The sequence below is a fragment of the Hippocampus comes genome, unplaced genomic scaffold (assembly GCF_001891065.2).
Source record: "Hippocampus comes isolate QL1 unplaced genomic scaffold, H_comes_QL1_v1.1 scaffold122, whole genome shotgun sequence".
In the NCBI taxonomy this organism is placed as follows: domain Eukaryota; kingdom Metazoa; phylum Chordata; class Actinopteri; order Syngnathiformes; family Syngnathidae; genus Hippocampus; species Hippocampus comes.
This window is the reverse complement of record NW_017842059.1, coordinates 4,419,109-4,435,172: the sequence shown is the minus strand read 5'-3', so window position 1 is coordinate 4,435,172 and position 16,064 is coordinate 4,419,109. Positions and strand designations below refer to the sequence as shown.

General features: G+C 41.8%; 1 protein-coding gene and 1 long non-coding RNA gene across 15 annotated transcripts in view; both read left to right on the top strand.

Annotated features, from left to right (window-relative positions):
- phldb1b (pleckstrin homology-like domain, family B, member 1b) overlaps window positions 1-16,064 on the top strand; it is a 114,122-nt gene that overhangs the window by 90,420 nt on the left and 7,638 nt on the right. For 7 of the 14 annotated variants that reach the window (XM_019861223.1, XM_019861232.1, XM_019861231.1 and 4 more), the window contains 11 exons: window positions 1,278-1,388; window positions 1,524-1,613; window positions 3,368-3,529; window positions 4,581-4,715; window positions 6,994-7,104; window positions 7,212-7,314; window positions 8,836-8,880; window positions 9,371-9,704; window positions 10,936-11,053; window positions 11,363-11,509; window positions 14,745-14,964. In XM_019861223.1, the coding sequence (XP_019716782.1) occupies window positions 1,278-1,388; window positions 1,524-1,613; window positions 3,368-3,529; window positions 4,581-4,715; window positions 6,994-7,104; window positions 7,212-7,314; window positions 8,836-8,880; window positions 9,371-9,704; window positions 10,936-11,053; window positions 11,363-11,509; window positions 14,745-14,964 (1,576 nt within the window). The remainder of the gene's footprint in view (window positions 1-1,277; window positions 1,389-1,523; window positions 1,614-3,367; window positions 3,530-4,580; window positions 4,716-6,993; window positions 7,105-7,211; window positions 7,315-8,835; window positions 8,881-9,370; window positions 9,705-10,935; window positions 11,054-11,362; window positions 11,510-14,744; window positions 14,965-16,064) is intronic. The other 7 variants (XM_019861224.1, XM_019861228.1, XM_019861230.1 and 4 more) reach the window with 5 other exon arrangements.
- LOC109510726 (uncharacterized) overlaps window positions 15,356-16,064 on the top strand; it is a 1,259-nt gene continuing 550 nt past the window's right edge. Inside the window, exon 1 of the long non-coding RNA XR_002167176.1 lies at window positions 15,356-15,650. This is a non-coding gene — a long non-coding RNA (uncharacterized LOC109510726). The remainder of the gene's footprint in view (window positions 15,651-16,064) is intronic.

Sequence of the window (16,064 nt, the reverse complement as noted above, 5' to 3'; positions counted from 1 at the left end):
CCTCCGCCGTCCTCCTCCGCCGTCCTCCTCCGCCCTCGGTTTTTACTTGGCCCGTGGTGTTCATCAAATAGTTCGCTTTATTTTTTCGATACATCAATGGATGCTATTTTCTTAACATTATGGTGCGAGCATGCAACTGTAACACAAAAAACACGGTTTAAACTGTCGTCGGAGATCGCGGCCGCCGCCATGTTTCAATGTTGTTGACAGACGACAGGGCAAACGACGCACGCGCTCAACGTGAATATCGCGAGAGTTTGCACCGATGTAAACCGTCTACACAAAAATGTAGAGGGTTGTTTGAAAAAAATGCCGACCGTAAAGTTTTTTTTCGACGTAGAAATTCTCGGTCGGTCGGGTTACCGGAAACACACTACTTTTTTTTTCTACGCCTTACGGGCAGCAGCTCGATTTCCTTCTTTAACTGCCAGAGTTACTTTTAGTTTAAAAGCTGCATCATATGCCTTTCGTCTGGTATTCTCCATGTTGATCAGGGTTAGAAGAAAGACTGAAATAAGGAAGTTGTGATTACCGGTAATCATACAATTTCATTGGACCCCTGTGTACTACTCATTCATTTTATTGGTCGACTGTTGACGGGTAACACATTTTTCCCCGCTATGGCAAAAAGAGCGGAGGTTGTGATTAATCATACAATCTCATTGGACCTCAGTGAAAAACTCACTCATTTTGTTGGTCTATGTTTTTCCCGCGATGGGAAAAAAAATAAAAATAAAAAGCTTCATATTACATGCCGCAGTGTTGAAAGTGTGGAAAAAAAGTAGCGGCTTGTAATCCGGAATTTACAGTGTCCTTTCCTTTAGGTTGAGATAAAAGGTTAGGTCAAAATCACTGATGAAGAAGGAACATTATTGTTTTACCAGTTGACTCTTATGTCAAGTTTAGAATCTATACACACACACACACACACACACACACACACACACACACACACACACACACAGAGCATTCCATTAACCTGTCATGCAGGTTTTTGGAATGTAGGAGAGGAAACTGGAGAAAACCTACACAGGCATGAGGAGAACATGCAAACTCCACACAGGAAGGCCGGGGCCTGGATTCAAACCTTGCACCTCTACACTGTGAGGCGGATGTGCTAACCAGTTGACCGCCGTGCCACTTGCTTGAAACCATTTGTACATTATTTTGGTCCATGTGATTTTTTTTTTTTTAAATCCCACTCGATCTTCATAGTCTTGCATTACACATGCTATGCCCTTACCTGGTTTACCATAACTTGATATGTGCTTATTCAGGAGAAAGTGACTGCTTTGGAGAACCAGGCCAACCAGTTGGGCCTCCAGGCATCTCAGGAATGTGAGCGTCTCGCCAAAGACAGGACCATCATGCTGCAAATGCTCCAAAAGGTTCACAATTTAAAATCTGGCTAATTGCAGTAAATGCAGATCTGGCAGGATTACAGATTTGAATTCATTTTAGTCACTGGCTCCGTTGAATGTCGTGAAGAATCGCTTTATAAGAATTGTCTTTGTCTTATAAAGGAGAAGGAAAGGCTCTCTGCTTTGGAACAGAGGTACCACCATTTAACTGGAGGAAAGAGCTTTCCAAAGTCCCCTACAGCCATGAGAGAAGTAAGATTTAATGTTGTTGTTATCCAATGCACTCACACCCATAAACACAAGGCAGCTTTGCTTTGGTGACGAATGACTGACTCTTGCCTTTGTGTTTGTTAGTGTGTTTTTCACTGCAGTCTTACTTTTCATTGCTTGTTGATTTAAAAAAAAATTTTTTTTAGTTTACTCGTCTGATACACTTCACTTCATTGCCAAATGTATGCCACTCCATAAAGGCATAACAGAACTTGTGTATCTAAAAAAAAAGATGAGCAATTTTTACCTTTAACTGTCAAAAAAAGAGTCACCCTGCCTTTGTAAGTACTGTATTTTTTCCATTTATTTCTAGCAAGGCAATAGTTTGATAACATATCAAATTATTTGAGGTGGGTGGTGGGGTCTTATTGCTGCTAAAAGCTTTTTCTAACACCTACCAAGATTTCACACTAGGGGATCCAAGTAAATTTGTAGTAACTAATCCATACGTAAAAAAACGCATGTTTCATCACTATTTTAGTGCAATAAATTCCAATACTGTCCCACCAAAAATCATGTGATGGAAACATGTGTTCGAGTCTGAATGGCATCTGCTACATTTTTCACCACACATAAAGTCTCCGAACCTTGACCTGACATAAACCCAGATCATCAAAACATCTGGCTCTTCTTTGCTTGACGTGCCGATCACACTGGACCCAGGATTTGGTCTCACGACCAGATCCACGTTTCAATGTCTGTGGAGTTCAATTCTTGTATTTTTCTCCTTTGAGTTTTTCTTCACCTTTTTTAATGGAAAGCACTCATAATTTCTGATTATACAGAGCAGTGACAGACAGTCCAGCAAATGGGCTTCTTCCCTTTAACTTTAACTGTCAGTTCCATGTGATGCTGCTTCCTCTTCTGGACAGCTGCTAATCAAACTACACTTTTAAGACACCGCTCATTGCTTGTGTTGTTTCTTTAAATGTAATGAAATCATTTTGTGAAGTTTAAAATAAGGTAACATTAACAGTTATTTATTCAGTCACTGCTCTTCGTGGACTGACTTTAGTAAGACCCCCAAAGGTATAAAATAAATAAATCAATCAAAATGATTTCAAATGATGCCTGGAACAGAGTCATATCTTGCTTGTCCTCCTTTACTTTTTGTATTCTGATTATGACCCCAATCCATCACTTTTACTGGCCGTAATCACATCATTATGTCATGCCATGGATCAGTTGTAGAGTGGTTGTCTCCCAACCCAGAGGTTGTGGTTTTGATCCCTGGCAATTGTGGTGGTGTTGAAATGTCCTTGAGCGAGATAGTGAAACCTCCAGTTGCCCCTAATGCTGCATAATCAGTAAATGAATGAGGAATCACTATTGAAGTGCTCGGAGTGCCTTGGAGATGGAAAAGCACTCTACAAGTGTAAGCCCAAAGCCCCATAACATCTATACGAGGTGGTAGATCCCTGTACATTTACCAATGGGCTCGTTAAAACAAAATATCAGAGCCTCTTTATTTGTGTTGTTCATTTTCTACAATCCCAATTCAGACATTTAAATGGGGGCAAACAGACCCCAATGCAGCCTCAATGCTAATATTTTGCCGTGTTGCTATAAAATGGGTTCTGTCATGCAAATCCTTTGTACTTCTCCGTTGTGATGTACAGGTATGTTAAATGCATTGTCCTGCTGCTGGGCCTGTCTCGCAAAATTTTCTGCTGATGTTTCTACTCTTCCTCTTCCTTACCGCTGGTGTGCGCGCACGTGTGTGTGTGTTCTGGAAGGAGTATGTGACAGTGAGCCATTTGAGTCAGATGTATGGGATGCCCAAGGTGGAGTCCTCTGCCACCTCTCCATTTCGCCATCCCCTGCAGTCTGAAGCTGTAGATACAACCTTCTCCTGCTCCCCCTCTTCTCCCAACATCTCCTGGTCTTTCCCTGTGGAGGTGTGTGGTGTCCTTCTCCTTTTACTCCTCACGTAACCTCTGAAAGCACCAATATCTCCCTATCCTCTGTGTACAGAATTTTTCTGTCATTCTGTACTCTTAACCTATTGTAAGTTTCTCATTTCCCACTGATAAATAGTAACGGTGCAACCGTGACTTAAATCTGAGGCACTTTAATGTCTATCATGTCAGTGTTACGAGATATTACCAGAGTTGTTCTTGTCTACAAAGGCCTATTGAGGCACTTTGCAGTGTGATTAGGCAAAGCTCTTCCCCAGCCCAGTCCAACATTGTTGTTTTCAAAGCGTGGTGAAAAGTAGTTTTCATTAACATACTGCCGTATTTACGATAGAAATGTGACAGTCATTGTATTGTGATTAGTCTGATGTCCAAGAATTCAGTTTGGCTTTGCTGCTTTGAATCGGATTATTATTGGTCCCTGTCCATGGCTAATGTTAGATCACGATAATATATTTTTCTTTCATTTTTGTCATTATCTTACTTTCCTAATTAGTTGGGAGAATTAACATGCATCAAGAATCCATTTTTGATTTCAGTTTAAGTTACCAAATGATCAGCACATTCAACTTTGTGCATTTTTGGAGGTCTATTCTACTGAACGTAAAAAAAATCCATCAATACAACAAGCAAGTGTGTTTGCCTTGATTTGTACTTCTGCTCAAAAAGTGATGCCACTACTTAATTCACACTGCAGGGGAAATACATTAAAGGAAAGATTAAGTGAAACAGAACAAGACACGAACATGTTAAAGTTACTGTAAGAAACTGGGCCATTGCAGTAGACGCGTAGAATTAGGATACAGAAATGTAAAACAGGGATATAGCGGCTCGAGGGTATAAAGCAGACTGCAGTTGATAGGGACACTGCACTAGAGATATTTAAGAACAAATATTCAAAATATGTTTCAACTTTCCTCCTTACTGTTGAAATGCTTTCTAATCTCTGCAATGTTTTCTCTTCAATTTGCCTGTCTATTCCATGCTGCACCTCCTTCACTCTGCTGCTGCTCGGTGGGCTCTGCTGTACCAGTGTGAGGGCATCAGGCCTCAACTGCCCAAACTAGATTTAGAACAGTGGTACCAGGAGCTGTTGGCGGGTTCCAGCCAGCTCTGGTCTCCCCCTCTGCCAGCCAAGTCGCTGTCAGGCCGCAAGCCCGCACTGCAGGTAGAGGGTCTCCTATCGCTTTTCCATTTATCCTGTCTTTTCTGCACACTATAGTACCACTCCAAGATTGACTCTGTAGCTTTCTCACGCAATTTTATCTCAATGTAGAAAACAAAATGTTCTATTTTTCATTGAACGGCAAACATTTGTGCGCCAGAGGCCAGTTAGACCGGTGATGGTAATTTTATGAATGCACGCAACCCGGGGGATCTGTGGGTCGTGGTCCGTGACCGGGGTGGGGGTGTTTACAGACGTTGGCGTGACCCTCACCACGACAAGTAGGAAGTTTTAGAGACAAAAGGACACGGACACCCATGGCAAGACACTGGCCAGGAGAGATGAAACCACAGTGAGTTGGTCGGATCTCTGCAGTTTCATCCCATACCTGAGCTTTTTATTAAAAGTCACATGAATTGCAACAGCACAATCAATACGAGAATCAATATGACATGACATGTATGGCGACTTCAACCCATGTTCTATTTGTTTACTCTGCCCATTTCCGCGCCCCTCTGTCTCTGGCTTTATGTGTATTTTAAGATGGGTGTCCAGGTTGACCTGACTTTGTGAAGGTTGGCAGCCCTACTTGTGTTCCTGGAATTGTAGTTAGTATGCTATTCTCTAAACTTTGGTAAAATGAGAAAAACAACACAGACCATATAAGAGTACATGACTATAGGAGTATATATGAGTATATGTGTAGTTGTTTAGCCATGAATATGATTGGAACATTACATTTGATAAAATGGTTATATATAATTTCCTTCTCAGATATGATTCAAGGACGGTTCAATTTTAAAGTGGAGCGATTGGATTCAGTTCGATTCACTGAGATTACAGTTTGATTCCATATGGTGTAGCTCAGTTTGAGAGGGTATAATGCGATGAGTTTCTCATTTTACAAACATATGAATGAACTTTTTAGAACGGTATGTAGCTCGATACATTTTAAACTCGTGAAAGTCAAATCTGATTTTCTGATTCAAATTGTTTTTTGTTACACACCGAACCAGTGGTCTTGCTTGTGCCAGTATTTAGATGTGGCCGAAGCAGACATTAGTTTAGATCACCAAAGTCGCTCTACCCAGGTGCATTTCCAAGGACACCCTCTCCTTGCGCCAACGCTCAGCTTGTCGAAGGCCCGTCTGCCAAATAGGCAAACACGTGCAGCCAGTCTTGCGCTCGCACGAAAGTCAGTATCTACCGACATTTGCGTCCCAATGCAGATGCGCCGTCGGCAAAAATAGAGCCCTCAGTGTGAAGTCTGAAATAATGCTGCATTCCACCCACTCACGCAGCATCTTGACAGTAAAACAAGCAAATGACATTAAATTTCCTCTCATGTGACAGTAAAAAAATTTGCGTTAACACATTGCTTATGCCAGCCTAAGACGAACGTCGGGTTCTTTCAAGGTATTCCTCTTTTTATTGCTACTACAGTTCACTTCAGCAGTTTGTGATTGCAGCATCAAAGTTCCATTTGTTAAATCACAGACTAAGTTCAGCAGGCTTCTTTGATCGGTAAAACGCACTACTGATTGAAAGTGAATTGATTGCCTCCATTGATTTATTTAACATCTCACAGAAATTTCCTTGCAGGTGCAAACATCTCAGCGACCATCACACTGGATTCTATTATACAGGGTGTTCCAAAAGTCTTGGGCACATTTGAAGTCCCCATATCTCCTTAACGATGAATGGTAGTAAGATAAAAGTCGTGCCATTTTAAAGCTAATTACATTAAGTTTTTCGTAAGGCTATTGATTTTTTATATTTCTTTTCAGACCCATTAATGGCGTTCACTCAACCAGAAAAGGCGTTTTGTGTGCTTGAATTTGCAAAAACTGAATCATGGACTGTTGTTCAACGTGCATTTCGCAGAAAATTCGGAAAGGAGCCACCAAAGAGGAAGTCCATAGTGAGATGGCATGGTAAATTCATAACGGATGGGTGCTTATGCTTAAGGCTGAAGGCACGAATAACAGAAGCTGTTGCAACCATTGACAATGCAATGCTGGGACGCATTTGGCAAGAATTTGACGATCGGCTTGATGTGTGTCGTGTGACCAATGGTGCTCACATTGAACATCTTTGAACATTCCATGTAAAAATTGAGATTACAAGCTTTCTGAATTTACCAGATGCGTTTTTATATCCTTAATAGTTTCCGAGATATTCAATGTCAAAATGTGCCCAAGACTTTTGGAACACCCTGTATTATAGCAGATTTAACTTGCGAAACAACAGCTCCTCATCCAGTTTTGTGCGTTATCCACAGGTGTTCCGCTCCAAGCTTGAAAGTGATCCAGAGCAATCGCCTCACGTCGCAAATTCTGGATCTGCTCTGCAGCAAGGAGCAGCAACATTGGGCCGCAACACAAGCTCCAAGGTAGACTTGCTCTTTTTCTTTGTCGAGAGATGTCTTCAGCAGTGATTGCCTTACCCTCCCTCATGCCAGACAATCTTCTGACTATATCTACTGCACTCTCTTTTTAGAGCCCTCTTCTAACTCCCAAAAACACGAGCAGCCTGCCCAGGAACCTGGCTGCCACCCTGCAGAGCATCGAGACCAAGAGACAGCTCGCACTGCAGCAAAAAGGTAAATGTGCTGAATGGAGAAGATATTTCTTTTCTGATGCATTCATAAGAGAGTGTTACATTGATGTTGAACTCTACATTGAACATATGTCTGTTATTTTTTTTAAATGTCGCTAAAGATAACATGAAGATGTCGTACAAAATGTTGAAAATCTCTTGTGTCTTGCTTCCCTGGACACTTATGGATAAAGAATGTGTTTTAACACTTAACAGCCTTTGTTTATTTTTTGAAAGCGCTTCTTCCATCTGCCAAACATTGCTCATACAGGAGCTTGCGAAAATATTTGTCCCCCTTGAACTTTTTTGACCATTTGCCACGTTGCAGGTTTCAAACTTCAAGATATCAAATTTGATTTGTTTGTGAAGAATTCACAGTCATGAAGTACAAGAAAATTCATACAATATTTTAAACTTTTTTGAGAAATAAAAATAAAAAGTGGGGCATGAAGAATTATTTGGCTGCCGTACATGAATACTTTGAAGAACCACTTTTCTTGTGATTACAGCTGCCAGTCTTTTGGGGTATGCCTCAAACAGTTTTGCACACCGAGGGCCTGAAATTTTTACTCATTCTTCCTTGCAAAACAGCTCCAGTTCAGGTCGATTTTATGCAGAGCATTTTCGAACAGCAGTTTTCAGGTCTTTCCACATATTCAATTGGATTCAGGTCTGGACTTTGACTTCAACTTGGCCTTTCTTAACCCCTGGATATGTTAAGTTTTGAACCATTCCATTGGAGATTTTACATTATGTTTAGAATCATTGTCCTGTTGGAAGGTAAACCTCCATCCCAGTCTAAAGTCTTTTGCAGACCCCGATGGGTTTTCTTTCAAAATTGTAGCCTCTATCTATCCACCTTCTCCATCCCTGCTGAAGAAAAGCAGCCCCAGACTATGATGCTGCCACCGTCACATTTGACAGTGAGGACACTGTTTTCAGGGTGATGTGCAGTGTGCGCCAAACATATAGTTTTGCATTTAGCCCAAAAAAGTTCCGTTTTGTTCTCATCTGACTGGAGCACCTTCTTCCACATGTTCGTCTCCCAAGTGATATTTTCCATTGGAGTTCTTATGGTTGTCTTTGAGAAATGCCTTTCTTCTTGCCACTCTTCCATAAAGGCCAGATGTGTGCAATATGTGACGAACACTTGTCCCATGGACAGATTATCTCATTCTTTTCCTGACTTGTTTAATCATAGCATTTTCAATTGTGGCAAATGTGTGATAATTCCCTTTTAAAGACATTTTTGAATATGATTGGTTTACAGTTGCATCCTTTGTGCAACCATTTTATTTCAGTTATTTTTACATGCCTCTTAGAGACAAAACAAATCTAATCATGAACACAGATCATCAGTCACATGAATTGTGGCAAAAGTTTTGAAATTATTTTTTGTTGGTCTCGTTTTTTTATATCACAATAAAACTGGAATTTGAACAGGGGTGTACAGACATTTCGTATGCACTGTACAACAGCATGTCCAGATCCTTTCCATCTGTCTGTCTTTGTCTGCGGTCTTCAGAACCTCCGGCCTCCAGTCAGCCACCCATAGAGGGAAGATCAGCAGGTAGCCTTTGCAACAGTGTGACCTCAAAACTACCATGGTGTTACTTTTACCGTCTTATGCGGCAAGGGCAACGTTAACCATCCCGAGACTGTTGGTGGGCATTAATTCATGCCTCCGACCTTCCGTCTCCTTCCATGCCCGATTGCCTGGTGTGTCATTAGCTCCCAAAGATGATTTTTCATCTTCTCTCATGACTGTCCTGTCTTTCTTTGGTGGGCAATAAATCATGCATGTTTCCAATCTTTTGGGCTTAAGGGCCAAAGTGCCTCTTTACTGCCGATTCTTGCCAATATTGAACTAATTCAACGTAGCCAGCTTTGGGTATCCCTTTACATGTTGATATTAATGAGCTGCCTTTGACCTGTTGTGGGTGTCTGCTGACTTACTGGCTGTTTTGCTTGCAGGAGAAAGGGTATATTAACACTGCTCAAAAGCAACAAAAAAACAAAAACAACAGCAACAAAAATAATTTCGATGTCACATTTTTCAGGTCAGCAGGTAATTGAAGAGCAGCGACGTCGTCTAGCTGAGCTCAAGCAGAGAGCAGCAGAAGAGGCTCAGTGCCAGTGGGAGGCACTCCATGGCTTGCAGCCTCATCTCATCACCTCCGCGCCCCCCTACTCTCCAGCAGTGACCTACAGTCCCACATTGAGTCACAGGTCTGCAGGCGCCCCTCCTCTGGTCCAACACTCCATCCTACACCACCATCCAGCATCAGCCGGAGAGCAGCCCTACGACACACTGAGCCTGGAGAGCTCAGACAGTATGGACACCAGTGTGTCCACAGGCAACAACTCCGCCTGCTCGCCAGATAATTTGTCCAGGTACCCACGAGAACTTCAGCCATTACTCTTGCTTATACTAATTGCCAATAGCACAAAAATTTTTTTTCTATAAGGCAGGGCATTTAAGGAACTTCAGAAAGTGCACAAAATCGCAACTAAGTGAGGTGTTCGGCAAATACTGTAAGACAGAATAGGTTCTGAAAAAAATCTGTGAATGAGTGAATTTGTGAATAGTGACCTACTTATGCCATCAATATACAATATAACCCCCTCGTGGGCAGTGCTATAGCAACACATCTTTTAAGAACCAAAGAAGGGCCCACGATTCTGAATAATCCCATTGAGCCATTTTATGACAAATTCAGTCAGGCATACAGATAAAAGCACTCACAGTAACCATTTCCCAGACTGCTCCCCGGCAGTAATTGACTTTATCTGCACGTTTTAATTTGGGAACCATCTGTAGGAACCAGGTTGTGTGCCGTGTCACAAAAACGTTCGCTGCAGGAAGCTCTCAGCTCAACACGTTCGCAGCTTTGTTGTAGCTCACAAGAGATAAAACTGTATTGGTAAAATATTTAGCAAAACTGAAATTGCATTTGTGCGCTAGTTAAAAGTGCATATTGGATTCCAATACTTTGTGCATATTGGATTACAATATTTTCATGTTTAATGTTTCAAGACAAAATGCGGTGTGATTAAAATGTACCTATTTCCAACCTCATTCTGCAAAAGCAGCCTGTCCTAGTGGAAGTACAATTTCTCGTCTACAAACTTTCCTCTGATTGAAACTGTTACGTTTTTCATGGTGGTAGTTGTTGGGAGGACCCAAAAAAGCAGGGAGGCAGGGAGGAGCAGGGTGGCGCGACCAAGATGTATTTAACTAAATGTAAACAGAAGTACACAGGAGAAACTAACTCACAAACTCACTCAAATAAAGTTCGGAAAATCACAGGAAACAAAGTAGCAAATAAAACCTAAGACAGAAAACAAAACACACAACAGCAACAATGACCCGACACCGAGTGGTCATGCCGGGAGTCCTTTTCAACAAACAAACAAAAAAACTAATGACACAATGACCAACAGATGTGCAGCTGCAGGCGGAGCCCGATAGTGTCACCTGTTGGTCACAAACAGAACCATGACAGAAACAGGGAAAAAGTCGGGCGGTTGTTTTTAGCGGATTTCCACCCTGAAGAGAACACTTTGGCAGAGTTGCTCATCACTGTGTAAAATCCTGATGATCTCAGAAACCATTTGAATGCAGATGCTGTGTTTTTATTTCCACCACAAGTGTTGGAGGAACAGACGCGCTGAAGATGGAAGAGATGGAGAAAATGCTGAAGGAGGCACAGATGGAGAAAGCCAGACTTATTGAGTTTCGGGTACGTGTCATTACAACAGCGGCGGAATCAGATTTGCCTGATTGATGACGTTTTGGTGTGACGGGATCAATAAGGAGGAACGATTCAATACTGTAATGAAGTCCTTTCATTCCTTTTGTATTGGCCTTTTTATCGGTTCATCGTCTGTCAGATGTCACGGTGTTCAAATTGCTGTCTGAATGAAAAGCTCGTATGGGGATAGAATATTGTGATGAGTACAAGGACAGCAGAGTAAAAAAAACCAAAAAGATCCATATTGCTTAAAATGTACTCTAGTCAAAATGATTGAAAGAAAAAGCTCTCTTTCAGGAACAGGAGAGCTTCGCTCGCCATCAAATGTTGGAAGAAGAGCGGAAAAGGAGGGAGGAAGCAGAGAAAAGACTGCAGGATGAAACTCTCCACCGACAGCAGCTGGTGGAGAAGGAAGTGAAGTTGAGGGCCAAGAACTTCTCCCAGGTCAGTAAAAGGAGACATACCGTATTGGCCCAAATATAAGACTGTGTTTTTTGCATTGAAGTAAGACTGAAAAAGTGGCGGTCGTCTTATATTCAGGGTCTAGACATTATACCAGGGGTGTCAAACTCATTTCACATGGTGGGCCACATACGACCTCGGTAGATGTCAAGTGGGCCGGACCATTAAAATGACACCATACTTTGCTATAAATAACCAAAACAATATGTCTTTCCTTTGTTTTGGTATAAAGAAGCACAAGAACATTAGGAAAATGTTGAAATTTAATGAACATATCTTTTACAAAACATTTCATGAAGCACCTTACATTTCCTTCGACAAATGTGCAATTTACTTTTATCATTCACATATATGCATTGCAACTGATCCCACTGATTGTACAAACTTTAACAAGTAATTGGTATTGAAAAATATAGTAATGCACTTTAAGATTAAACAAGATTCATAAAGAAAGCAAGTTTTAAAGCATTTACACGTGCATATAAAATCTAAATGTAATCCCTGCCTACACCTTACAAACTAAGGAGAGTGCTATTAAATGTGTAAATGTGAGAGTGCTATTGATAGCGTCTGCTGTCATGGGTCTGTCTCAGTGACGGACTGAGGCTGCTGTTGTCTTCTTCTCTGATCAAAACAGTGTCCCCTTGCGGATACTCAATGAATTGCACCTTATTAAAAATATTAATTCTGTGTCTTTAATGTATTTTTTTCACTTTTAAATTATCCTGCGGGCCTGATTCAGCCTCCTTTCGGGCCGGTTCCGGCCCGCGGGCCGTATTTTTGACACCACTGCATTATACCCATTCACGACGCTAAATGGTGCCAGATATCATTGAAGCGAATGCTGAACTTGACTCCCCAGACCAAAGCGAACCCCTGTTACAACGAATAAAAATAAAAATAGTGGTAGCACGAAGAAGAAAAATAAAAAATGTTGTATATGAAATGCCCTGGACGGCAGTGAGGATGACGTGCTGTGGGAGGAACCAGCGGAGCCAGAGGATGGGAGCGAGGACAGTGACACTGAGCACAGTGAGGAGTAATGTTCTGTCATGACAGATTTCAGCTACTGTCAAGTTTAACCAGTTTGCATTATTTTATTGCAATGTTTTTCCTTATTCGGATTTGTTTCAAGACTACAGTTACAGTTAGATTTCACTTTGATGGTTAATGCAGTTTTTGCAATTTTGTTGTTTTATCACAATAGATTGGTTTATTTACATTTCAAAAACCAGAAGCCATTCATTTACGAATGTGATTGCACTTTAGTTTACATATTTAAATGTTCAGATATTAAGATTTGAATGAGGCAAAATAACATGCTTTTTCTCTCAAATATATTGTTATAATCATTTGTTTCAGATGCACTGTAATTATTTTCTGTATAAAAATTAATTTGGTGTTCAAAAAGTCTTTTTTCAAACTTGAGTCTTGAAAAAGAGGGGGTCGTCTTATAATCAGGGTTATCTTATATTCGGGGCCGATACGGTAATTGGAAATGTGATGTGTGAAATAGCCTCTCCTCGAAAGAGATAGCTGAGTTTGACAAACTTGCGCTTCTGAACGTGTCTGGAATTAAGTCTCTACTGCTTGATATATTTGGTCCCAAATGATTTCATCATTTGTGAATACACAACAAAGGAATAAATAACTACGACTGACATCTTGTGTTATTTTGACTTCAAGATGGCGCCGCGAGAGTGGCTGCCTTTCCAGCAGCTCCTATTTATTTTGTTCTTCTACTTCTTCCTCTCATAACTTTGCTGATGTGAAGTGGGAATTTCTCCATTGTGAGATTATTAAAGGTTTTCTTATTTTATCTTATCTGATTATACTCTTGGAGCTACGATAAAGGAAATGCCGATGGGTTTTTCGGAGGCGGTCATGAACGCCTCTCGAGTTGACCGGAAGAAGGGAAGGAGACGGACAAAGACACACCTGAGTTTGTTGAAAAAATGAGAGCTGTGGTTGTGGTTTTATTATTTTTTTAAACGCAGACTTTATGAATGGTTTTCACAGTCTCAGCAAGTACAGGCAGTGTATGTCTTTGTCCGTCTCCGCGCTTTCTTCCGTTCCACTTGAGAGGCGTTCATGGCCGCCTACGAAAAACGTAAAGTAATTCTTACTTCAATGAAACCACGAAGAAAATCAAGCGAGGAAATTACAAAATAAATTCTGTAGGGGGGGATATAGAATTTATTTTGTGATTTCCTCGCTTGATTTTCTGTTTTGATGCATTATTTTCAATTTTCGTAGTTTCATTCAAGTACAGTAATAGTAAATTTCCATTTTTCAGAGGCGGTCGTGAACGCCTCTCAAGTTGAACTGACGTCTCTCGAGTTGAATGGAAGGAGCGTAGCACCATCTAGTGGACGCATTGTAGATTGCGCCTTTTAGTGCGAGGCGTCTAACATATGAAAAAAATGTACAAAATAGCCATTCATTGAAGGTGCGCCTCATAATACAGTGCGTCTTTTCGTGCGGAAAATACAGTATTATTTTTTTAGGGGGTGAAATCCATCCATCCATCCATTTTCCGATCCACTTTATCCTCACAAGGGTCGCGGGGGGTGCTGGAGCCTATCCCAGCCGTCTTCGGGCAGTAGGCGGTGGGTACACCCTGAACTGGTTGCCAGCCAATCGCAGGGCACACAGAGACGAGCAACCATCCACGCTCACACCTAGAGACAATTTTTTGAGTGTTCAATCAGCCTGCCATACATGTTTTTGGAATGTGGGAGGAAACCAGAGTACCCGGAGAAAACCCACGCAGGCACAGGGAGAACATACAAACTCCACACAAGAATTGCTGGAGCTGGACTCAAACCCTGCACCCGCGCACTATGAGGCAGACATGCTAACCGGTCGAACACTGTGGCGCCTTTGTAACATCAAGCAATTCAAAACTCATCAACACCGTTTCAAACGTCTATTGAGCAGCAATTAAAAACTGCATTTGATCCATCAAATCAGGCTGTGTTGATTGATCTCAGGAGCTAATGTGCATATCATGAATACATCTTCCGGTTAAGGTGAAAAGGTACAGGGAAAACATATTGCATTGCACCGTCTCTATGGTGGGATTTATGAAGTATTTCTGATACAGTGTGTAACGTAAACATAAAAATGTTATCTGGAAAAATTGAAAAAAACACGGGATCAGTGAAGAATGAGCTACTGTAAATTCTTCCTAACCTTCTCTTCTACCTGTGTCCAGGCACGTCCTATGACACGCTACCTGCCAATTAGGAAGGAGGAGTTTGACCTTCGTGCGCACATTGAGACATCAGGCCACAGCGTGGACACCTGCTACCACATCATTCTGACTGAGAAGATGTGCAAGGGCTACCTGGTGAAGATGGGAGGCAAGATCAAGTCGTGGAAGAAACGCTGGTTTGTCTTCGACCGCCTCAAAAGGACCTTCTCGTACTACGTCGGTAGGAAGAGTTATTTGTCAAACTTCATAACATAAAACTCCAGTAGTCTCCATTCCATCCATCCATTTTCTGAAACGCTTGATCCTCACAAGGGTCGTGGGGGTGCTGGAGCCTATCCCAGCTGTCTTCGGGCAGTAGGCGGGGGACATCCTGAACTGGTTGCCAGCCAATCGCAGGCCACACATAGACAAACATTTGCGCTCACACTCACACCTACGGACAATCTCAAGTGCTCAAGTAACCTGCCATGCATGTTTTTGGAATGTGGGAGGAAACCTCAGTACCCAGAGAAAACCCACGCAAGAGAACATGCAAACTCCATACAGGAAGGTCCGGAGCCAGAATTGAACCCTGCACCTCTGCACTGTGAGGCGGACATGCTAACCAGTCGATCACCGGGCTGCCCTAGCAGTGGTTTCATCACTGAGACATCCTAAATTACAAACGTACATCATGCAGAAATATTTTTAATTTGAGACTAATTTATGATCGGCTGAGAGCTGGATAGAAATGCTGCTCCTCAAAAAAAAAAAAGACTTCTTAATTCCAATCCCATTGTGTTATTTTTCATCTTTCTTCGCCAGTTTAACTGAGATAACCATTCAATTATAAAAAAACATGCACGGGAGGTTGATTGAATGTTGGAAATTGCAAGCGGCTCAGAGAATTTATGGATGGACAGTAGGGTGGTCCACATTTTCATGGCAAAAAAAAAAGTTTGTCGGATTTGTCGGGCCGGGTCGGAATTCTTGTCGATACTATGGTACAAGGTTCTGTGCAAAATTTCATTCCGATCTGATGATATTTTCCCGTCCCGCAAAGCGGCCAAAGTTTCCACCATAACAACTGGTCTCAATAGGGTGAACATGTGTATTTTAACCGTGTATTTTGCCATGCGTGACACTGGCTGGGCTGAATGTTGCCCGAACGATCACCTCCTGACTAACTAACCATTCCATCGCTGCTCTCAGCAGCCGGAGACAAACTCAAACGCACGCCTAACACACAACGGTCACCTACTGGCGAGCTAATATCTTTCAATTGAAGTCGAGAATCGCCGGAATTCTTACTGGACGCTGAGCTGAGGACGCTTTTCGACA